We start from the raw sequence: 25,455 nt of genomic DNA, 5'->3' as shown, positions 1-25,455 counted from the left end.
ACTGCAGAGTATTTACATTCATCTTTTCTCATCCCCTATTGTGGATGTAAAGTTTGGGATTTTTTTTTAAATGCTCAGTTTTCTTATTCGCGCTTGGGTAAAATCTGCCATACCCGCTTCCAGCCAGATGCAAATTAAAATGTTATTTTTTGACAACTCTTCAATTATTCACAGACCTTTCAGCTGTGCAGTGCTCAGTTTAATTTTGAGCTACTTTTGTAAACTGCCATAAGAAGGAGGTGAAACTGCTGATAGCATATCCATCTGATCATCTTTTCTTCTTCAGAGGAAAAGAAGACTATGGCAATCTCACTGTGTATTTTACACTTGCTGTTGGTTCAACTTTTAATCATTGTCAGTTGCATTTCTGAGGCCCTAAAAATAACCAACACTATTTTCTTTCCACAAAAAAAAAGACTTGAATTGCATCACATAGAAGTGTTTTAGAGATTAAAAGTAAACATCACACACAACATGCATACGTAGTTTTATCCCAGCTTATTTTTAAATGGCTAACTGTGCATACATTTGAGTTCGCAATCCTATTCCAAAAATACCTGTGATTTATCCTTATCATATTGCCCAGCTAACAGTAAGAAATAGGCTCAAGTGGCTCAGTACAGATTAGATTCACCTCTTATGCAACAGATTACAAGATCCAGTGAGAACCAGGAGACCTGACTTGTGAAGAGCTCTGTCCGCTGCAGGCTGGGGAATCCCTTGGCAATATTGCATATGCTGAAAAGAAAGGGATACTTCGCACTGACTTCCCTAGAAAACTAGCGTATTAGAAAGGCATTAATATGTTTACAAAGGGCAATGTAAATAAGGTCTTGAGGTTCCTCATACTTATCTTAAATCAATTAAACTTTTAATTCCTTTTTGTAACTATAATTAAGATTTGAGTTTATTTGATTCCTTGTAAATTTAGCAGCTATGATATACTGAACAGGACAAGCATCTATATTTGTTTCTCCCAAACGTATCTGAACAGATCGGTCCATGGGAGAAGCTATCTTACCACCCTGTTGCTTGACATATTGGCAATTCCTGGGTCATCATAGGTTTTTCTGACATGTTGGCTAGAGTCATTGATCTTTATGCTGTTTTCACCCTTTTTACCTCAGCCTCAGCATATGTGTCTTCCCATCATCACCTCTCCCTCCCTTCTGCTCATGTTCCCAAAATCAAATACTTTCCTGTTCCAAGACTGCAGACGAGCTCAAAGTGAAAAGAGTTCTGAGGGTTTTTTGCTCCTCCCCACAGAACAGAAGTAAATTATGGACTCAGTCACAGGATATTGCAGAGGCCATAAATATAAACAGCTTTGAAAAGATAGCTCTATCCATGACTGATAAACATGATGGGCACAACATGTGAATAGACCCTCAACTGATTACAGAAAGTTAGGAAGATAAACTAGAAAAAGAAAAGATATTCCTAAAGACATCCAGTTTCTTGTATCATTCCCTAAGCATCCGCCACTGGACACTATTGAAAACTGTATACAAGGTTAGAAGGAAGCTTTGTCAGACTCCATACGTCTGTTATTCTCCTCTTCCTCCTCCCTTGTTCTCTCTCACTTTTGATCACCAAGTTCTTCCACCAGCAAACATTATCATTGTGGTTTACTGACAACACTGGAAGTTCAGGTATTTGACAGACAGAGATACAGCACAGCCCACAAGGAGGAATCTCTGCCACTTGGATTTGAAATGTCAGCTTGTAAGTCTTTGGTCAGAGACATACCCTAGTGTGAAAACTTATTGGGGTCTTCTTATGGCTGTAGCGGTACCACATGAACTAAACTAATGACTTAGTAATTGTATTTAGCAGTGAGGGGAAATTAGAGCCTACTTTCTAGAAATTTTGTTTAATTTGGAGAGAAAAAAAAAAGATTCATAAAATCAACATTCAGATTTGGTTTCCTGCTCCCACCAGAAACTTGACTGTTGCTAAATCAGTAGGGAGAGATACTATGTGAAATCATCTGGTGCAGCTCTTCAAGCAGTTCCTAGATTGCACACCATGGGCAGTATCTTCTCCAAGTCTGAATTTACTGCCACTTTGTTCTTCTCCATGCAGTTCTCAACCACATGCAGTTGAGCTCTATAGTATATGAGCTTTTATAGCTCTATATATACACTTACTTTCTTGGCAGGTATTATCACACCTATTTTGTATCTAAATAGTCCAGGATGACCTGTTCAAAATAGCTTAAGGAGAGCTGAAAAGAGTAGCCCAGTATGTGTGTTCCCTCTCTTGAAGGCCCATTAAGATTTCCTGTAAAACCTTAGGAATTCACAGTGCTTCACCACCTTGTCAGCGCTGGACAGCAGGCTCCCCTTCATGAACAGGGGAGAATTCATTCCCAGATGAAGATCCCAAGTGAGACACATGCAGTATATGAACCCTCCTGAGCCCTATTTTCTGTCTGTGAGGGCCTTGTGTCAGTTTTCTGCATAGTCAGTGACTCATCCCCAGGACACAGTGTCCCCTGTGGAGATACTTATTCAAAGTTTACCTACTCAAAAACCTAGCTTACAAAGCAGGGCATACCAGCTGGTAACCAGACTTTTGCCCTCAGATTTCACTTTTGTTTCCACATCCATGCCTCTCTTCAAGATGATGAAACAGCAAATATTTGTTTTAATATTAAACCACAGCTATGATTTAAAAATATCTCAGGGTCATAGTTCTAACTAGGAAAGCAATGACTCAGACCTAAAATACTTCTTCTCCTAGAACTCTGAATATTCAAAGGTGAAATAAAGGGCGGGTTAGATTTGTTATAGCTTTTTTTTTTTTTTTGGTCAAGCAGTCAGTGTTGCTCTTCGTTATTTTTTTTCCCCCTTTTTAAAGCTTTAAATTCTCCCTGCACAGCCAGCCCTGCTGTATTCACTGCCCAGAGGACGGTGCGCCGATCTTTTTATTGGTGGGTAATGGATTTGGTTTGATTGCTTGACAAAAGAACAATAGAAGGATAAACAATTCCAGTTGAGCCCCTGAAACTCCCCATCTGTTGAGTATGTGAGCGTTCAGAGGGAGCCGGGCAGAGACAGATGAACGAGGCAGCCAAGCCTGATGTTAATGACATTAGTCATACAAGCAGAACATGTGGCACAATAAATCAAAGACTAATTGAACTTCTGCTTGATTATATTGCTGTCCCACTGCCCATTTTAAACACTGCGCTGTTTCCTGGAACAATGTCCCCCCTATAGATTTGCTGCCCTCGGACAGCAGGAGGCTGCCCTGAGAGGTAACAAATGATACCGGGTTCTCTTCATTCATTTTCTTCTGAAACAGTGACACCTTCCAAAGAACCAAAGTGCTTCCAGACTCAGGATGTGTATATTTGATCAATATTTATTTTCTCAAAGAAAAACCTTCTATTAATATCACAGTAACCAGCCCATGTTTCCCAGCACTTTCCATCTGTAACTGTTAGTGGTCTTCTATGGGAGAAGATAGAGATAATTTTTGTGTTTTAATTACACATGCACATTAGTGCTGAAGGCTATTCAATGGACTGATATAATTTAATTTCTTGAGTAACTTGAAAGTACTTCTGCTGCATCAGTTGCTGGAGTGTAGAAGCCAAAATTTGCAAACTGAACTGCTGTCTATGGCAGCAGTAAGCCATCAGAACTTAAGGGGGCTAATTTTCACAGGTATAGGAAAAAACAGTTTTTGAAAGGAGCATAAGAACTTGAAACTTTGGAAAGGAGACGCTTTTCTTGAAATGCGTAAATACAGACTTGGCACAAAAATATCCAGCATATTATGTAGGAATCCATCTATGAGACTCCTACCGCTTCCTTGGAACCATAAAAGTGCAGGGGGCATATAGATCTTGGCTTATCTATCTGACATACCATTCTTTAGACATCTGTACTGAAACTGTACAGTGAAGTGCCCAGAATTTGGATGCTAATTTATGAACTGAAAAGGCGAAGAACCAAATGCTTTTCTTAATACACCTATGACCAGCTCTTCATTATATGCGAGGAGCAACTTTTCATTATAAATGTGTTGAAGTACACAAAGCATTAAACCAACTCATGTAAAAAATCCTAGCAGTCCTTCTGTAAGCTTGTATTTGCCCACACATCAGCTGCACAGAACAGACTTTAATTGTTAGTCATTTACTGTAGAGGATTCTCTAAACTGGTAAAGAGGAGATGTAAAATAAAATGCTGCTCTCTGACTAGAGGCTTAAGTAACAGCTAAATTAAATCTTTGCATTAACAGTACTCATACAAAGGCAGATGGGAGCAGAAAATGTTGCAATGAAGAATATGGAATGAGATGAGATCACAGCATCGTCTGTCCTTTGTAGATCTGGACAATGATCACAGAGCCAGATTGGATTAGTGAAACCTATTTACCAGAAGTTCAGAGCAGTTGCATGAGGCTGAAAGGCAGTCAGTGGAGAGAGGTGGAAAATGCATCAGATTTACAGCTGCAGCGATGAAAATTTAGAAGTTTTCACCACTGTGATTTCATCCAAATGTGAGTACATGGGGACTAGAATAACAGCTATGGTGTTGTCTTCTACAGGGATGGAATGTTTTATCATTAGAGAAATCTCTGAAGTGATACGCTGCTGTGTTTGCTCTGCTGTGCTCTGCTTGCAGTTCAGAGCTCTCTGCTTGTTTCTGGAGCTAATCCGTGCAGGTGCTTAGACACTGGGGCTGTGTAAAATCTTTGCACAGGCAAAACTGGGAATCAGCGTTCATATACCTATGAGGTAATTGCTAAAGTGACAGCTTGCAACTGTACGGCTATTCTATGCAATAGAAAAGAAAATGAAGTTCTGTGAGCAGTTAGCAGCTCAGATGAACTGGGTGAACTGCCTGAATGTTGAATTTAAGTACGCTGGCTCAATAAGTGGAACATTTCCAAAGCCATGCCCTCGAAATGAATGCATGATTAACATTAATTGCTTGTAATGAAGAGTAAGAACCGGACAAAGCCCAGTCAGCATGCATTTGATTGAACAAATTAGTTTAAACTCAATAGCTGCATATTTCAGCAACAAGAAGAAAGCAGGTAAAATCACGGAAAACAAATTGTGGGGCTAGATCAGATCTTTGCTTGGAAGCTGCAAGCATGAGCACTCAGCTGCTTAATTTCAGGCTGTAAGTGGAAATGACAGTGGACCGTCACTGTAATTGTTCTGTTGCCTGAAATCTGGATTGTACCTACAAACATCCTTTCAGAGGCAAATCCAGAAACATCATCTGCAAGAATTCATTCTTCCCCTCCTGCTCCCACCCCCTGCAGAGGATCATGTTTGCAGGGTTTTCCCTGCAGTTCCCCTGTTTTCATTGCTGCTTTTGTCTTCCTGTGCAAGTGGGTCGCTTATGTCTAGCTCCATGATTCACTCTTCTTTCAGTGCCTGTTCAAGTAACTGCATGTTTGCTGGTGCTGTGACTTCCCTTTCATGCCATTCCTTTCTTCAGCCCGTGTAAGCCATTTGCCACTTAAAGTGGCAGATGACGGGCAGTGATTTGGTCTGTGCATTGTATATACCCTGAAAGTATGCATACCAACTACTGCTAGGTACATTTATGTGTTGTTCATTGTGGTACCAGCATAACAGTAGTCCCTTCTATAAGGAATATATATAAACTGCACTCCTCATGCTGTACAGTAAGAAATGCTAGAGAGACTTAAAGATGACTCCTTGTATCATTAAACTTTTCTGCACTTGCGTTTAATTAGTGTTTTGCTTGTGAGCAATTATTCTAGAAGTAATGGTGATTGCAGCAGCTTCAAAAGCAAGTTACAACATATTCATAGGAAAAAAAAAAGAAAAAATAAAACAACCTTCATTATGTCTGTCTGGTTTTCATCCTGCACTAACTATGATTTAAAATATAAGGCTTCCCATGCAGGAGAAGGCTGTAGAGATCCTTGAGGATATCATCCCGTTCAAAACAGAGCATAATCAAGCTGACAGCTTAGCACACTCTCCAACTGCATGTGCACAGATAACTTGTTTGTGATGAGTTAAGTGTGTAGCACCCAGTGCTTCAATGGGTTGTTAGCAGGGAACTTGAACAGGATACATCACCTCCCATGTTGCTGTTCTGTTCAACTACAGGCAAAGCATTGGGCAAAACTTTCTATCTATTGGGGTGCAAATGCTCAGTACATAAATTCTCGCTATGGTGTTCTGAAACGGTGGCCTGATTTTCAGGGACAGTTGCAGGTAGTCAACATCTCTGAAAATCAGGCCATTTATTTAAGTATCTTAATGCAGTCAAGGATCCATAAAAGGATTTGAATGTTGAACTGCCTTAGTCTAAAGCTGAGAGCCTCAAAACAGCAAGCTAGTTGCTGGCAGCACCACAGTTCCAGTTTGCCTATTCCCCCCCCCCAAAAAAAAAAAAAAAAAAAAAAGTCAAAATGGCTGAATTTTCGCTACTGAATGTGCACAGTCATCCGCCCCATCACACTGACAGCAGCCTTTGATGTTTCATATCACGTTCTCTGTGGCTTTCCCACCTGCCTGCTCCATCTGCAGGACCAGCTGGGCCAACATCAAGGCCACAGTACTGCCAGACATGGCAAGCAAACATAACAGCTCCCTGCCACTGAAAGGGAGGTCTCCTAGGAGTACACTGGAGGGAAGAGTGGGGACCTCCTTAAACTTCACCCTGTCCTGTTTTTCTCATTTATATACTAAGCTCAGGCATAAATATTCTTCTCTGCAAAGTCCTGTCCTGGAAAGAAAGCTCTGAGTAAGAGTAATAAGAATATTAATTGCAGACAACTAGGCAAATTCCATGCTAGTGCATGGAAGAAATCAAAATTACAAGGCACTACTGACATTATACTGCTTAGCTAGGGGCAGCTTTAAGATGAACACAACCTTCCTAGAACACCATCTCATGAGGCAAAGTGGCTTTCGTCCCACTGCCAGCTCTACTTGTGCCACAGCCCTAGAAAGCCAGGCTAGTTGTTACTTCTGACATCAAAGAAGACGATGGGGTATGGTGCAGCAGCTCCCAGGAAGGTGAGGACACCACAACTCATCTCCAGGACCCCTCAGGCAGCAGGAGCAGCAAGCCTGCCCTTTAGCACTTGGACTTCTGCCATCTCAAGGCAGAAATTTAGTTTCACTACAATAACAAGAAGCTTTGAGTCAGCTCCATCTGCCTCCGTATCTTCAGAAGCCTTTAGAAACAGTAACACATAGCAGTAATGAGTGCTGGGACTCCTGCGTTTGAATCTGACCCAGAAACCTAAAGGGAAGCTTATCCAGAAACCAAGAACCACCTGTGATTCCATAACAAACCTCAATTTTCAAGGCCTTTGGAGGCTTCGAAGCTGAGCCTGGACAGTAACCCTCCATTCATATGTGTTTCCCTCAAGGCCAGCACTGCCAATTGTTTCTAAATCTGCATCTGAATTTTGTAATTGGCCACTAAATCCTGCAGTCATGACTTCAATATCCTGAATACAGGAGAGGGTCCTCGCTTTAAAGTGTAATGGGTAAGATACAATCAGAGTTTTTCAGTCCAGCTTCAAGTCAAACTGAAACAAAAACTATTTAAACAATCTTCTCTTTGTCCAAAAAAAGCCTATTCACCTCAGCGTGAGTGGAGTGTCTTATCTGAGCACAAGCTTTGCTTATGATTCTGGTATCTTGAGCATCTAGCGGCCAGTGATTCTGTTTCACTTATGATTGCGTTATCCTAATGGGTTTAAAAATAAAATTGAAATCAAACTCCAAGCAAAATGTCTCATCAAATTAAGGAACTGAATGAGTCATTCTGGGGATTAAATATATATATATATTAGACTTACTGCAAACGTTTTGCTTTGGACACAATGTGGTAATCCTGAAATGACTTTACAGGGCTGTTTGAGCTTACTGAAAAAGTCTGTATCTAGACGAAAGCCTGGGCTTCTTTAAAGCTAATGCCTATGCCAGTCATGTTTGAAGCTGCATGGAGAGAGAGGTTAATTTATTTCTGAAACAAAAGAGCTGCTGTCCTAAACGCTGGCAGGTAAGAGACCTGCTCAAAAACTCGTGGACAAAAAAGAAGGTCCTTCCTGGGGGCCTATGGCAGAAATGCAAAAACTTTGGGACGACTGTTGCCCTGTATCACTAAATGTCTGTATTGTAGAGCTGGAAAATGGGGTCTAAGATGACATTAAGAGAAAGGACTTTCTCTTCGGCTGAGTGCTTCAGCTGAAATCCTCCTTAAACCTTTCCTCCCCCCCAGCCCCCAGAACATCCTCATGGAGGCCTTTCACAGGCATATTTAACCTAATGCCATTGCCGTAGCACAGCCACGGCATGATAAAGTAATGAAAAGTGGCTTAAAATACTGAAATGAGGCTTTTCTTTTTCATAATGGCACAGATATCATTTATTTTATTGAACGTTAGCTCCCTGCGTGGGGCGGGTAAGAGCAGAGCTGATGCACTCGCAGGCTGGCGCGGGGCCTCAAGACCAAGCGTCGAACATCAGGAACCTCCCTGCAAAATTCCCGCTGCGAACCAGCAAAGTCCCGAACCAGCGTTTCCAGTGGGCACTGCCACCGAAGCCATGGCGCGGGCCCGCCTGCCCGGCTGCCCCCTGATCACGTGTCTGTTGTTCTTTCCGCAGCGTGCAGTCCTGCCCGGAGAAGAGCCAAAGCTCCGCAGCACATCCTAGCAAAGAGCGTAAGAAAAGTCTCCCTTTCTCTCCTGCTCTCTCTCTTTCTAATACTAGTTGGGTAAATTCATTCTTAAAAAATGCCGTGGATAAATAGGAAGCAGATCTTTGCAGGCTGGGGCAATAACTGTCTGACGCAGAGAGTCGGGTGGGAAACGAGGCAGTTTCTGGAAAGTTACAGATATTTAGCAGAAGGGCTTTGAAACTCATCAGAAAATGCCAGCTTTCCCTGCAGAGCTACTCAAACGAACAGCTTATCAGCATGGGTCACCTAAGCGATTCGCAGACATAATTCATATTGATAAAGCATAAATAAAGGTGCCAGAAGGGCAGGTGGGGGGGAAAGGCAAAGCATACCTCTCCGCACAGAGGTATCATGTTAGTCAAGGAGCCGGTGTCACGTTCCCTGGGGAATCCGGGAGAAAAGTATAAATTATTAATTGTAAGCTCACCTGCAGAAGGTGGCTCTGAGGCAAGATGCTGCTTGTCCCTGGATCGCAGTGACGGTTGCCCGTGCTGTCTGCGGGACTCGACATGCTACAGCCCTGGAGGCAGCAGCCAGAGCTCTACCCAGTGCCCCCAAGAAAGCCCCAGTGCCCCCCAGGTTCAGCAGTCCAAGCTCCTGAAGAGAGGCCACCCTACTCTACCCACTCTTCACAAACATAGAGAAAAACTAAGAACTGAGCCTTCACTGACTTGTTTGGTACTTTTAATCCTGAAGAAGAGCTGTTCTCTGAAGACCAGCTGGTCCCCTCATTTGCCCTCCCGCAGTCAGGCCTGTGTTTCATACACAAATCTGCTCTGTTTGCTCCTGGTCTGCAACCCCACAGCGTTCCCCAACCACCTAAACGCGCTGCATGGGGATACGTGAGGGCGGAGGGAGGGTAGCAGCTCACCCTTGCAAAAGTGTGAGCTGCTTTTCCCGGCGTTTGCTCAGAGGAGCCCAGCTGAACAGGATCGTCAGCTTGCAGCCGAATGTGGTCCTTCCCTCTTCATGCCACCGTGCCCTGCCCATGGTCCAGCACAGCACTTTCTCCTGCCTCAGGAAGGAAAATAGTTACAAGTTTCCCATAACACCGTGCTACACAACCTCATCTTTTTTCTTCTTCCCCATGTTCTTAGCTGTATGAGTAACTCTCACTTGTTGCAGATCTTTTCAGTAAAGCTGTAAATATTTTTGCATCAGATTCTCTCTTCTGAACGTTATTAAATAAATAATAATAATAGAAGCAACAATAACAGAACTCTGAGAAAATGATTTTCTAATTTTAGACACTCCAACCCGTTAGTCTGGGTTTGAGTTTTCTTGTCTTGAAGGCCGATTTTCCCTCCTTAACTGATTCACAACACCTTTCGTGACCCTTTTTTCACAATGCTCTCTTGTGGGAGTGACAACCTCTCTTTCTGTAGTGCATGCTAAAGCACTTTTTGTAAGCTTTAAGGCTCTTCTGTCAAAGTAGTCTTACTACATACTTGTCCCTTCTCTAGCACTCCCTTTTCCCACTTGTTGTATCCCTCTTCCCAGGGGAAGTGTTGTAGCAGCATTACACTTATGTAGGACTAAGAAAATAAGAGAAGAAGCTCCCTGTCTTGTCACTGTATTTTTGTAGGATTTTTCTTCTGATAGGGCTTTCCTAACCTCAGTTAAAGCTTATTCATGAGGCAGACAGCATCATATTAGTGTGGGAGTACCAGGTGTAAGGAATAGTCTGCTGCTCCAGCTAAGGAAATATGGAATTCTTGCAAACCGAAGCGATCTGCCCAGTCAGCTCTTAGCACTGTGCATTTGCCTCTCGCAGTGTGATGCAGCTGCTTATAGCTGATGTGAAATCACTCAAATAAATTGTGTGTGCTGGAACACACAGGCCTCTGAGGAAGTTGAGATTGACAGTTTCTAGACCCACACAAAAGTAGCAAAATGATTATTTATTTTTTACTTTTACTTCTGCACCTGCTGTTGGTGCTGTAGAAATACCTCAGCTAACATGAGCTCTTCTGCCCTGGTGATTGCAGTGGATGCACATCTTTAATCCGAGACTAAGGCAAAAATAGCAAGCAACATGGACATCTGCCAGATTTTTTTATGGCAGAAACTCTCAAGCCATGTAGCATTAAGTGATTTAACACTGAAATGACCGATTTTTTGTGAGGTAATTTCCATCACAATCAAGGATCCATCCCAGAAGCACAATCATGACAGTGGAAGGGTGAAATAAAGAGGGAAACACTTTCTTTTTTTAAATTAAATATTTCCTCAATATGTTTATTTGCAGTCCCTATTGCTCCGTTAAGAGTTATTTGTAGTGATAGCACATCTTTTCCTTCTCATCCCATGTTCTCCCATCCCCCAAATCCTTTGATTAAAGCTCTAAAAAGAGTCTTGACACCAACATCTGGCTCCTTAGCAAAAAAATGGCAAATATCAGTGTGTGTGTTAGTGCTGCCCCATTAGGAGTCAGAGAAACATTAGATCATCAAGAAAACCTTAGCTCTAAAGATGTCATTTCCTCCACTAACAACACAATTGTTCAGTCTCCAAGCTTCAAAGTTTTATCCAAAGCTAGCTGGTTTTGGTGACCTTTTCTGATTATTTGACAGTGGGATTTTGCTTGCACGTGCACTGACTGCGGTGTTGGGACAGCCTCTATGCTGCTCTACAGCATTCCCGCGTCCTCTGTGGTCCCCGTTTAACATTGCTCTCCAGCTAATTTCAGTAAGGTGTGCCGGGCCTCAGTGCTCTCACATGCACAGTTAAATCCACAAAAAAGATGTTTTGCTGAGCTCTGAATTCAGACTCTGCACCCTGCAAACAGAGAGAGCCAGCCAAGGGACTTACAGGCTTTAAAAACAGTAATTATCTAGAGAGCTGCTTAGTAATTCCGCTCTGTTTGGATGACTCTGCCATTCAGACAGATTTGAATTTTCTGTTACATTTAGAAAAGAAAAGTAACTTCAAGCTGATCCTTGTGCCTTACCCTAGGTGCCCTAAAGAAATGTCAGCTCTGGTTTAGATCAACACTGCGCTACACCAGGTTTAGTTTCCTGACCTAGAAAAGTCTTTACATATTACAGTAACAAGTGAGGCAGCCAAAGTCACAGTGAAATCCTTCACTAGGAGATAATAAACTCAGAAAATGTACTACTGCCAAATGCAGCAAACATGTTAACTGAGGGTGTGTTGTGTCTAACTCTAATGGAAAATAGCAACGTAACCTATATAGAAAGATCCTTTTGCTTGAATGCTTTTTGGAGCTACTGATACTAAACTTAAACAAGAAATCTTAAAAGCATAGATGATGTGGCTAAGTAATTCCTGCTACTGATGGAGTTAAAAAGCTTGCTTCCTTCCTCCCCTACTCCTTTTTTTTTTTAATTTGAATGAAATTTGTCCTTTGCAATGTGTAGGCAGATTAAGTTTCAAGTCAATAGTGGTTTACACTGATAAAATAAGCCACTTTCAAGATTAGAGATTACTATAGCCAGCACCATACTTACTTCAACTGTTCTTTCCAAGACGAAGGAATAGGAGGGAGCTCAGGTTCCTTACACTCGAGTAGGAGAGGGCTGCAGATAGTTTCCATCATGCGCCAAAGAGGACCGAGTATGAACAAGAGCACTGGGCACATTGCCGAAGCTTGTGAGAGAAGCTGGGCTTTGCAGCGTGCCTTGAGAGCTGGAAGAGCTCGATCTGAGTGAGGCAAACTCCAAGGCAGAGGAGCCGCCACAGAGGACCCCTGCCTGCCGTAGCCTCACCTCGTTCGCTGCGAAGGAGGGTGGCTCCGCCGACATCATGGCGTGATGTAGGGTAGTCCCTCTGGCAACCATCTCCCACGGTTTGGGTGGTCACGGCAAGGCACGGGGCTGCACCACCAGGGCATGGGAGCTGCAGCACGCGAGGATGCTGCTGAGGGATGGGGAGCTCCTGGAACCAGTCCAGTGGCGGTGGAGAGAGAGCCAGCACAAACAGTTTAAGCAGCAACAGGAGGCCGCCCACCACCGACATCCTCTGGCATCAGGCTTATTTCTGAATTATCTGAGTGGTGCTGAGGCTTGGCTCTCTTCTTGCAGCGCCAAATTCTTGGTCAGTGGAGCTAGGCCCCAGGCACTGGCATTCCTTAGCACGTGCTTATCTTCAAGGACAGTGGTAATCCCCTTGACTTTAACTTAACACTAGACATGTTCTTAAGTAGCTTATGGACCAGGGACTGTGTTAGGCTGTGTGCCAAAATCCACCAAACTAAAAGAAAGCCCCTCTTACGTCTTGGATTGGATTGTGGTTGCCTCACCAACTGTTACCACTAGTATTTTTGCCTGCTGTTGGGTCTCAGAAGTCAGTTTCTGCTCCTTGTCCTGCTGGTCAGCAGGAACTATGTAGACTTCTCCAAACTTCTGAGGTTACATGGAATCAAAAAAGTAAAAAGTGATCTGATTTGAGTTTTTCTTTTTTTTTTCTTGTTTTGGGAAATATCTGTTTGCGTGTGTTTACAAATCTGCATAAAATTTTATATACACAGACAGAATATTGCAGATTAATGGTAAACTGAATTCAAATGTCTTTCTTTAAAGAAAATGAATAATTTTGTGTGAAGGCACATGCTTGAATGCGGTCTTGCTTTTATCTTGAATGCATGTTAGAAGCAGAAGACATATCAGTAGATGAAGTAAGGCTTTTGCTATGCCAATACCAGGCTAGTTGCATGATGGTTTCTGATCTCAGCCGTGAGATAAAATATCTGCATTTACATATAAACAGGTACATGACAACTATCCATCATCAGTAAGATGCAAGTAACTGCTTTTCACTTGTTCTTCCAACATAATATGACACAAAATGCAGCCAATGTTCATTTTTACTAATAAGCAGTGTTTTTAGTTTACATATTGCAATAACCAGCTTATTTATAGCTAAGCTTATCTATATCATTTGTCAAATATTTCTTTTACAAGTTAGCAAAGGGAGCACAAGTACGTTAAATGACAGGTGTTATGTTAGCAACCGGTATAGGTTGCTATACCAAGAAGGCTATTACTAGCCAAGCTATATTAACATTAAAGTAAATTTGGTTGTGTTCATTTGAAAAGTATCTTCTTACTTCCAGTCACTGTGCTTCCCATCAATGAAAAGTCATTGGAAAAAAACAAAATAATAAAAAAGGAAAGTTGCCTTATCTGGGGCATCTTATCAAGTGCTGGCCAGCATTGAGTCCTATTGAGAGCATGCTGATGGCCAGTGTTTTGAGTCCATGGGAGTTGACTTTGCTTAGCTAAGATACAGTTTGTGGCAGGAATCTAGACCTTTGTCAGCCACCTACATCCCACTCACCATCCCTGTGTGGTGGCTACTTTATGACTGGAAAATATGCATGGAGTTCCTAGGCAAGCAACCTACTGCCAGCCAAGATTGCCCTTCTGTTCCACGGTTCTGTCTTTATGATGCTCTTCTTTATGTTGCTTGAATTGATTTTTGCTGGCAAAAGGCCACATTTAATAAACAGTCTTCTAAATTTTAGGCATCCAGAAATACACACATTACGCTAGATGCCTACAGAACATTTATTGCTAGGGTATTGCAGAGAATAAATGACAGTGTAAAACTAACAGGAAACAGTCTCAAAAGTTGCCACATGTCTTGAATTCCTTACTGGTTTGGATCTTTGGCCTGTTTAATTTGTATTCTGTTTCTTAGTATGATAATAGCAGATCTTCAGGGAAGAATTTAAGAAACAAAAGTATGAAATGCACTTTCCCTGCTGTCAGGACTTCAATCTTTGTGATCCAAGTGCTTCTGGATCATCCTGGATAATAGTCACCAATGGACCTATCCACTTTGAGCCTAGCCAAGTTTTTTTATAAAAAATTTACACTAGTTCTGGCCTGCATGGTTACCTATGGCACTGAGAGACATGGTTTAATTGTGATCAAGGCTGAAAAGTATTTTGTTTTGTTTCCATTTGTTTTCAGGAACACAATCTGGCCACATGACACTTACGGCCAAGTGCTCAAACATACAGCTCCCAGTGAGGTTGTAAAGGCTAATTTTTGTGAAAAATGATATCTAGGAGTATAATTCTCCACCATCTTGCATTCTCTGTAATCATTTGCCAGCTGTAAAATGTAAACAAGTCCAAGAGACAAGAGAGTCCTGAAGAAATAGCATTTTTCATTCACATTGCACAAGTGTAACTGACTGCCCAAGAAATGCTGCAAAAAGAAATTAAATTTAAGCTGTCTCAGAATGGGTATCCAAAAATCAATAGATTTATAAAGGACCACATTTCAGCTTCTAGAAGAAAACACAGAAAGGTACAACTAAGTAGCTGGGTCCCACAGAAAATATATTTGATTCTTCCGGTACTTTTATACTTCTCATGCACAGAGTCAGGAGCAAAACAAAAGCAAATCCCGCAGATCTCACAACCTCCACCCAAATGACAGTATCCCCTCCAAATGACAGTAAAGCAGTAGCAAGATCTAGTGCTACGCTGTTGCCAGCAGGGTGACTGGACGGATGGCATCGTGCCTACATACAGCCCGCTCCAAGGCCAGGTGTGACAGGATGGTTTTGCCTCTTTCCTGTAGGTGATAGCAATAGCTGACTGCTGGCCCCACAGGCCAGACAAGCCGCAGCCCCACCACGGCGACGTCCTCCAGGTGCTGTACGGAGATGACGAGGTGCGGGACCTGGGCTGCCTGCAGAGCGGGCAGCAGGCACCCTGCCCTGCCAAGTGCACGGCCAAGCACAGTAAGTCCTCAGCTACGGCTTTCTTGCTCAGCCTTCTCCGTCTCAGTTGCTTCAGGACATTTTTAGGCATTGCAGTCCTCCAGTTTGCACTGAAACAGGCATTTTGTTATGTATCTAAAGGATTCTTCTTGCTTAAAATGTCCGGTGATAATAATGAGATAATGACTGTGGCATTGCAGAGCTCTGCTCATGGAAAAGAGAGCTAAAAAAGCAGCACTCGCTTCATGCACTCATAAACTTTCTCCTTCCAAAAGCTGACAATATTGTACAGATGGAGATGATAAATTGCTTATTACTGAGTTTGCCTGACTCATCTCATTACATAAGTTCTCTGTTCAGTTGCTTAGGATTTTGCCAGAACATAACTATTTGGGACGAACTTTTAGATTCTGGATGTTAGCTTCAGATCTGGTTGTGTTTTTTTTAAGCAAAACTAGATCAGTATAATTTTGAGACCCGATCAAGGAGAAATAAAATTTGCCAATCCATAAACAAGCAAATAAATAAACATAACTAGGCTGGTCACTTAGTTCCTTCAAATTTGATGCCTTACATTTGAAGGGAAGAAGCTGGAGCAGGGCCATGAAATTTGGCAAGGAGTGGATTTTCTTTTTTTCTCAAAACTACATCTTTTGCTATGCCTGTGAAAAACCGCCCAGATACAACCAAGTCCCGAGCCTTTGAAAAAAATTCTATTTGGCACGTGCTTGGCAGGGACGGGGGAAGTTTAGCTGTTAAGAGTTGCTAAACGTGTCAAACAGTTCCTGTCACGAGCGAGCAGGCTCCTCACGCCACCAGTCTGCAGCCACGACACTGCTCACGAGCCATCGGATTCGGATGCACGCGAGGCAGCAGCAGAGCCTGGGAAACTAGGAAGGAGCTTACTGAGCTTGGGACCATAAGGAAAGAGCTAAAACTGGGACGAGAGCCAAGAACCGGCCGAACACAGAAAGAGCCGAATGGCCGAGGGGCCGGAGGGAGGAGCGGAGAAGGGGTGGCTGTGGCTGGCTGCAGGGCGGTGGGCAGCAGAGGCTCCAGGGAAGAGATGAGGGACTCCTGGTTCCCCAGTGTGACTTCCTTTTCCCCAGAACGTTATGAAGCTGTTCTCTTAAACGTTAGTGCAGGCGATGACTGCAGCGATCGTCGATACAGAAGAGCTCATGAAAAAATTAATAGTCCTGTCCTCAGAGGAAGGCTTACGAGTGGAGAAACTAAGTACAGGGCCATGTATTGAACAACATCAAAAAAAAAAAAAAAAGGGATGAATAACTACCCTCTGTGTGAATACCATCCATATGGTGTATTGAATGAAGCAGCAAGTCTGTGGAAAAATAGTTTGTGGTCACAATTAGAGACTGAATCATAATGTCTAGATCCCTGGGGCTGAAATAACCTCGCTTCAGTTCTAGTGTTTCATAACTTTTGAGTGCCTGACTTTACAGATTTAATATTTTACAGGGAGAAGAGCAGAAGTGTTTATAAATATTTGCATTTAAATAAAGATAGATCCATTTAGTATATCGCACCGCAGCTTCAGGTTTCAGTAGTCACTGCACCAATGAATACCTAGACAAAGAACGAGGTGCAATGAAAGAGCCCAGAAAGGTTTCTCCAGCTGTTTCCCAACCAGAAGGGAAGCCAGTGTGATCTGGTACAAATGAGGTACATATATATATTTCTCCCAGAGTATGCACAATCTATTCTCATTCACCTCTGCGCTGATGTGAGCACTACATAACTTTCATCCTTAAAAGACATCCTTCAACTTCCTCACTGGGAACAGATCCATCTGTAGTGTTTTCTATGCTTCCTTCATAGACGAGCCCTGCTGAATATGAAGGAGATTTCAGATTTAATAGGACCACAACTTGAAATCTGGGTAATAGCATTAACATTTAAACTTCGAAAGGAAGTGAAAAATACAGGGCCCAGAGCAAAGATGAGAGCTTCAACAAGCTTATTGCTGGCATTAGAAACCCAACAGAAATATCAGTGCTCAGTATCAGGCACAAGGACAGTCAATCCCAGCATGCAGGAAGGAGAGTAAGTGCAGCAGAAGGCCAGCAAGGGTGAGCAAGGAATCCCCGGCTGAGCTCAAACACAAGAGCGGTGCTTTGCTTCACAGGGCAGACAGATGAACTAAAAAAAATGTATTTACTTACTTACTCTTCAGTTTTAACCAGGAAACAAATATTTCGTTTTCTCACCTTGGAGACATAGGGCAAGTCAGAATAAATGGTACGGAGTAACTCCCATCCCATGCTTGGACATCGGCTACCACTGCCCTGACAAGCACCTACAAACCCAAAGCCGTGAGGACTTACTTTCGCTTAAATATTTTGCTAAAACTTTGCCAGAACATTTTCTATATCTAACAAGAAAAGGAACATGCTGAAGGGAAGAATCATACAAAATAAGAGCAACACAGAATAAATAAAAATGCAGACATTAGCTCGAGCTCTAATGCTCAGAGCCACCTGCTAAATACTGTTAGTCACTAAGATACAAGATGAGAGGGAGTAATTGAATTAAACTTTGACATAAGGGATACAGTTAGGTATCTAATGGAATCACTGAGCTGGGGTGGGAAGAGAAAGGTATTTATCAGATATTTATTATGGTCAAATATCTCCCCCAAACTGAGCAGACAATTCTGACTGCTAACTCACATTGGGGACAGTACTATAAACAGCACCTCTGCTTTTTCTGATGTTTCCCACCATTATTTACACTGCATAGGCAGCAGTCATTCTGAATCATATTCTTTCTTAAACCTCTGTGAATGCTGGTATTTCTGCAGATCCTTGCTGTTCACTTACTTGAATACCATTTTAAAAACAGCAGAAAACTGAAAATGGACAGGAAGAGGAAAAAAAATGAAAAGAGATCCTCATTTCCACAGCCGAATGGGAGAATTTGGCTGCATGAGAAAAAAAATCTGGAAACCCTCATTCAGTTATTTCCTTGGCACAACGGGCAGGAATGTCAGCAAGCATTTAACCATGAATGTGATAAGTTAACAGAGTGCTCACCTGTGGTTGAAAGCTAACCTGTAGGTTTGAGGAGAAAGCAGAGAAAGGCCAATGGAAAGGTTCAAATCTCTCCCTTTGACAGCATGGACGTAGCACACGCTGCTCCCCAGTTACGAATGACTCCTCCAGTCAACGCAGAGAAGGGAATGGCCCCTCTCCTCCCAGACAGGACAGCCCTGGCACTGGGTCTCCAAGGCACATGAAAACCATGTCACCCAACCTCTGCCTTGGAGCAGCAGATGTGCCTGCTCTTTTTACACACATGCTTAAGTGTTAGCAGTGGGTAAAGGCTCTCACATTTGGCCTGCTTAGGACAGTTCACCTCATCATTTCCAAAGTCTAGGTCTGATTTCAAGCAGTCAAGTTGATTTTTCCAGAAATACTTAAGCAATTCCATATATCGCTTCCTTTGACATCACAGTAGATGGTCACAAGGAAGAAAATGTTTGCATTTTTGGCTATAATAAAAGGCAGTGGGACTATAATCTGAACCTTAGCTCTTTTCATATCTTGGCTTAAATGCATGAAAGGATACTTTTAATACAAGCTATGCCAGTAGGATAGCTACCGATAAAGCCACATTTCTTATGCTTTGCAGTGGGAATTTCTGAACAAGAGTCATCTAAGTCCTGCGATCACCAATCAGATAGAAAATCTTCTGTAAGTAAACACAGTAAGACTAACTACCACTGTTTGGTGCATTTTAAATCCTAGTGCCTGCTGATATGTTCCACATTAACGATATGTCTGGCTGTAGCAGTACTTGGAGAATTTCTCAGTGTTGTTTAAAGCTTTGAGACATGATGTGTGGCAAAGAATCCTTAGCTGAGAGCCACTGACTGGCACAGGACTGCTGCCCCTCAGGGACCAGGGGCAGCGCTGTAAGATGGAAACAGCCACCCTCCCTTTCGGGCTCTTCAGCCACTTGAATGGAAAGTGGTCTGTGCCAGACTTGGCAGGCCTTAACCTCGTGTTTCTCAGAGAATTTCACAAATTAGGAAAAATATCTTTCTAAACCAGAACAAACAAAATAATCCACTTTTTCCAGCATGTCATCCCGAAAAAAATAATCACCTCTGATGAATCAAAAATGTCAATAAAGAGTCAATATGGAAATCATCATTCAAAAATTAAAATTTCATTTTGTAATGGAGAAAAAAAATGTTTTGGCTAACGAAGACTCAGCTTTATTTAAATGTTTTCTTTTCCTCCTGTTTTTCTTATAAAAAAACAAATTTTAAAGTCATTACATTTTATAAAAACTTGATTTTCAAACGAAAAATAGCCCTTTGAAAAGTTTCTGACTAAAAACAGACTCTGCTGCAGAAGGTCTACGGCTTCAGATGCTCTTTTAGACAGCTACAATGTATTACCTAGCTGGGCTATGCTCAAGAAAAATGACTGTGCAATATTGGAGGATGTTTAAAACCAGCAGTGCTAAGTGTAATTAAACAAATCTCACCTACCTATAATCAAGCTGGTTAATCTTCAAAGTATATTTGCAAAAAGCAGTTTCGAGCATCTTTTTTTAACTCTTACCTCTTGATATACTTACAGAGCACCTAAAAGTATCCAGTCTTATATTAATCCCATGGGACATAAGGGAGCTGATTCAAGAACACTTGAGTTGCCATGTATTAGTGCAAATAATATGAACAAATTTTTCAGGATCCACAGTAAAATAAGCAATAGTGGTTGCTGAAATGACAGGGTTGCGTCACAATTTTTACCTTTTTTTCTAGTTTTGGGTAACCACACCTTAGCTACCATCTAAATTCTTGCAAGGATGCCCTTGCAAGCTTCAGTGGCCTGCTCATGAGACAAAGCAACTCCCTTCCAATGGGAAATGCATGATCAAGAGGACAAGAGCGAAGTCAGAACTTGAGAATTAGGCACTTTTATGGGAACATGGCAGAACTGAGGTCTGAACCTGGGCCTCTTGCACCATGGCACAGCACCCCACAGACCTGGAAAACATTTTAAAATGGTAAAGAAACTGAGATGGTTGGGGAAGCCAATTCCTATCCAGCTGTAGGAGCGACCTCTGCAGAACAGCCAGAGGCAGCTACACACTCAGTTTGTAAAAAAGCCTCATTCCCCTGGGAAGCCAGGCTGAAAAACAAGGTTGGCAAACATCCCACCTTCATTCAGAGGAGTAATTCTTATTGATATGAGCACTTTCATAGAATCAGTAAGGTTGGAAGGGACCTCTGGAGATCATCTAGTCCAACCTCCCTACTCAGCACGGTCACCTCGAGCATGTTAGACAGGGTTCCATCCAGGCAGGCTTTGAAGATCTCCAGAGGAGACTCCACAACCTCTCTGGGCAACCTGGTCCAGTGCTCCATCACTCTCACAGGGAAGAAATTCCCCCTCATCTTCAGGCAGAACTTCCTGTGCTTCAATTTCTGCCCATGGCCTCTTGTCCTGTCACACGGGACAACTGAAAAGAGTTTGTCCCCGTCCCCTTGACACCCTCCCTTCAGGTTCTTGTACACATTGATGAGATCCCCCCTCAGTCTTCTCTTCCCCAGGCTGAACAGGCCCAGCTCTCACAGCCGTTCCTCACAGGGCAGGTGCTCCAGCCCTCTGATCATCTTTGTAGCCCTACACTGGACTCTCTCCAGTAGCTCCATGTTTCTCTTGTCCTGGGGAGCCCAGAACTAGGCACAGTACTCGAGATGAAGCCTCAGCAGGGCCTCACTTTATTGAACTTAGTGAGGCTTCAGAGTAGCAAAGAGCATTTGCATGGTTAAGAGATCAGCACTGTCTTAGCCTGCTTTCTCCCATTAAGAGATCTGCAGTATTCATTCATTTTCCAAAAACAACCCCTTTCCTCAGATTAACCTTGGGTCCAGTTCATCAGTGCTATTTCTTAATGGCATGCTTCTTCCTCCAGCAGTTTCCAGCATCATCAGTTACCCACATCGCAGTGAAACAGGCGGCTGCCACGGAATTGCCCACAGATGACAGCACCTTTACGGAAGAGTAAGTCCCTTCCTATTCCTCCAGCCAACCCTGACGAAACTGTGCTTGGGGCGCTGTCTGTCAGGGCAAGGAACAGGTGACCTCAGTTGTAGGTCACCGTCTCACCAGAAACAAAAAGAAATCCTCATCTGAGTATTTCCTCTGAATCAGAGTTATAAAACTTTAGTGATTTATGGTAAAGAAACGTTGCTTGTTTCACAGAAGGGAGGGAGGAATTGGCTAAAAAGTATATTGATTATACATTGACTATGGCTGTTCATACAGATGCCCGAGTGTCCATGATGATTTTGTTATACCACAAGGAAAAAAATGTCTATATCCAAATTTAAATATTTTCCTCAAAAGTAGTCTGTAATATTTGCTCTAAGGCAGTTTAGAAAACGTAATTAAATATTTTTATAACAAAAAGAACTGCTTTGTCTTTAAAGTGTAGTTAAGGATGATTTTAACCATAGTATGAATTCATCTCCATAAATATACAATTAACTCAAAAATGGATCCGGGTGATATCCGAGATGACTCCATTGCTACTTTTTGCAAATACACCTTTACGAATGGGTTGCACTTAGCTTTTCCGTGGCCGGTCATCATAAACATATTATAGTTATAAGCTTGTTACCGCAGTGTCCTTGCACTTCATACCCACAGACATAAACCTTCAGCTGGTGCAAATCAGCACAGCTGCCCTCAGGCAGATGGAGCTCACCACGCACACCATCCGGGCTGCAGGGATTTCACAGTTTTGAAGGGCTTCGTAGGAACGGCTGAGCTCTCCTCTTGTGCCACGCGGCTTTCAGTCTGGTGGCAAACGTTACACGGGACGCGGTTAGGAGCAGGCTCCAGTCCCAGCCCAGACGCTCATTTGAACATTCACTCTGACGGCAAGGGAACGAGGGGCGCGAGGCAGGGCTGGGGCTGGGGCGACCCGCCTGCATCTGCCCTCCTGGCTTCCAGGCTGGGTGCCCAGCACAGACCCCGCTCGCTCCCGACTTGTTGGTCCTGGGAAGAGGCCAGGTACAAACACAGCTTTGCAAATGGACTGCACTTAGTTTTTCAGTAGCTGGTTATCATAAACATAGAAGAAGGAGCACAGAGGTAAATGCTTTATGTCCTTCTGTGCTTTTTTGCTAGCCAAAGACAGCGCTTGAGGAAGACCACAGAATACGACCTGACCCTACCACCAGGAGCAGAAGCTTCTTTACCTCTGACAGGAGGCAACCTGTGTGGGACGCCCAGCCTCCTGAGGAAGATGTTGATGAAGCACAAGAAGAAGTCGGAGTATCTGGGGGCAACAAACAGTGCCTTTGAGGCAGACTGATAAGTCTCAGCATCACTTGGAAAGACACAAATTCCTTTAGCCAGAACAAGACACTTTAGGATTGATGTGGAACCAGCACTGCAGCTCATCCAGGGAAATGGTATCATTTTTATTACTGGATGCCATTATCTCAGAAAGATAGGAGAAAGAATGACTAAGGTCAAAAAACAGCGAGTATGATATGACTCACTAGCCTTTCTTCGTTGTGACGTACTAGAATCCCAAATACTCCAATAGATTTATGTCTTGACTCAGTGATGCCGAAACTTTTGCTGACACATTCTCACCATTTTACACGTCCTGTCTCAGTCAGCTCAGATTCACAATACGAGAAACCTACCAAGAAGTTTGTGCACTTCTGAGAGATAACAGATCAATTATAGAGTGCCATTAAATCTCAGGGGTTTATTCATTCCGTAACACTGCTTGTCTTTTCCCCTACTCATGTCCTTTCCTCTGAAGTGTGAGATAAAAACTGCATCTTATGATACGCTCGGTTGACTGACATATGCTAAACATCTCTTTCTTCAGTTTTGATGTTTCAAGACAGGAGTGAACAGATGAAAAATTTTTAAAAGAATGGATGAGTCAGAACTTAGCAAAATTTGGTAAATGTGTATCTGCAAACTTGCTATGTGACACATGATTAGTGTTTTAAAGTGTCCTGCCAGGCCAAACTGTATGAGCAATTGAGTAATTCAGGAGACACTTTCTTCCATAGAACTTGCTTATATGTTAACTAATTGTCAGCAACTTACTGTCTACCTTTGTGGCAGAGTATTTCACCAAGCACACAAGGTGCTAGGAGGAAGAGAAGATACATAAATGGTGTGTAAGATGGTTGTATATAGAAGACCTGAGCTTATCAGCTGATGAGTTCAATGGAATTTGTGGAAAAAATAGATATTCTTTTTTCCAACTTAGAAATTGCTGATCATAGTCCCTTGGTTTTACCTGTCAAAAGTTACACTAAATATTTTAGCAGTGTTAGAGGCAATATTTTATTATAATACTTGCCTTGTAAGTTCTCTCCTAGTTATTATAAAAGAATTCAGTTTGTCTAAATACAGAACCTTACACATAAAATTGGGTAAAATGTAGCTCTGTAGCTCATAGCAGTAATGATCTTTTCTAATCAAACTGCCAGGGCTCCAAAACCTTAATGAAAAAATAAAGGTCATACACAGAGATAGAAATGGAAGAAAGAAGCTCCACTATGAAACTTGCTTGCCTGCAGCCAAAATAGTAAAGTATACTGAGATCTTGTCACATACAGTGCCCTGGTACCAACGTGAGGACGATGCACAGCATCAAATGGTCCGAACTGCACTACTGCAACAGGCAGCTTCTGAATTCAGGGTAATTTCTGCCAACTCCATCTACTGTCTGTGTTAAGATCTTCTTCAACCTGGACTTAGAAAAGAAAACTATTCCAAGATTCTTTTATAGAGCTATGTAATATAGCTTCCTCAATGTAGCTATAGATTTGGCCAGTTACCCACAGATAACATCCCCAGCACCAAGACATTACCAGATAATTCCTTCATGAGGACCAGTCAGCACTAAAAAGCAAGATGCTTGTGGGCTCATTTACGTTTGTTAAAGCAAAATATCCTTGGTTGGTGGGGTTGTGTGTGTGTTTAGATCCCAAAATGGTTATCAAGAAACAGGATTCTAAACCACAGTGTAGCTGCTTAGTTTCCCCATCTACCAACGGCAGCAAAGGAAGGAGCTCTCACTGTCTCTTACATGAATTAAAGATGTTTCACGCAGCGCAGTGGCCAGGGAGGACAGAGCTCTCAAGTTCCAGTTAGTGGTGGCAGGGACCACTGGCCAAACGCACCAGCATGCAGCCTGCGCAGGAGGGAAGGCTGCTGCTGCTGAAGCAACCAGGTCTGTTAGCCGGAGAAGGGAGCAGAGGGAGCAGCACATGCTGCTCAACTGCCTGAAGAACTGGGGCACACAGGCTGTGACAGTAGCTGGTGGGGACTGGTGTCCATCTAGCCACATGGAGCCAACATCCCCAGCGGCTCCAAGGAGAACAGTGGATGACGGTAGGCTTGATGCATTGGAGATGATGATGGAAGCGCTCAGTTTAAAAACATACCAAGACTGTTCACGTTGCCCACGTTGATGCCAGTCTCTCAACAGAGATTCCATCAAGGAGGAACGATGATCTAGAGCTTCGTAAAATCTCACTGTCTGCTTCACGTTCAGGTATATGTCGCCGCTTCAGTCACAAGCTTTTCCTGCAAGAAAAAAAAGGCACGCATCTCCACACGGCACCGCAAGGCCCCGCTGCCGAGACAGCGGGGAGGAAAGGCGGCAGCAGCCCAGCGCTAACGCTGCGTCTCCAGCCACGGCGCAGGAGCGCGGTTCGGCTGCCTGCGGAAGGCAGCACACCTGAACAGCACCCAAACAGTTTTCTCATGAAGGTTCACCCCACCTTTAAATCAGAGCCCGACACACTGCCCCTGGTGCCCAAACGCCGTGTAACGGCCTGGGTGATGCAACCCTGCCAACATGAGGTCCTCTGCAGTGAAGGAACAAACTTGGAGCAATTCCCAAGCTTTTCCTGAAATGTCTTTTGCAGGCATCACCAGCTGTCCCTCCCAGCACACAGAAATCCTGCCAGGAACCTCGGCACAGTAGACACACAGACACATACTATTTTTATGCATATAGGTAATCTTACTAA

General features: G+C 42.9%; 1 protein-coding gene across 1 annotated transcript; it reads left to right on the top strand.

The window, feature by feature from the left end:
• The first annotated feature begins 4,448 nt into the window (after nt 1–4,448).
• VXN (vexin) lies at nt 4,449–22,757 on the top strand. The gene is made up of 6 exons (XM_062568200.1): nt 4,449–4,515; nt 8,630–8,685; nt 15,257–15,419; nt 19,050–19,111; nt 21,354–21,439; nt 22,571–22,757. Exons 1-6 carry the CDS (start codon nt 4,449–4,451, stop codon nt 22,755–22,757), a joined length of 621 nt encoding a protein of 206 aa, XP_062424184.1.
• The last annotated feature ends 2,698 nt before the right edge of the window (nt 22,758–25,455 follow it).

The sequence above is a fragment of the Rhea pennata genome, chromosome 2 (assembly GCF_028389875.1).
Source record: "Rhea pennata isolate bPtePen1 chromosome 2, bPtePen1.pri, whole genome shotgun sequence".
Classification (NCBI taxonomy): domain Eukaryota; kingdom Metazoa; phylum Chordata; class Aves; order Rheiformes; family Rheidae; genus Rhea; species Rhea pennata.
The sequence above is the reverse complement of the archived record's forward strand: the minus strand, read 5'-3'. Positions and strand labels throughout refer to the sequence as shown.

What these genes read in the sequence shown, in the direction of transcription:
- VXN (XM_062568200.1), top strand. Translation starts at nt 4,449, where the DNA reads ATGCATCAGATTTACAGCTGCAGCGATGAAAATTTAGAAGTTTTCACC. An exon ending in CAAGTGCACGGCCAAGCACA is followed by an intron (nt 15,420 to 19,049) that starts GTAAGTCCTCAG and finishes TATGCTTTGCAG; the next exon opens with TGGGAATTTCTGAACAAGAG. An exon ending in GACAGCACCTTTACGGAAGA is followed by an intron (nt 21,440 to 22,570) that starts GTAAGTCCCTTC and finishes CTTTTTTGCTAG; the next exon opens with CCAAAGACAGCGCTTGAGGA.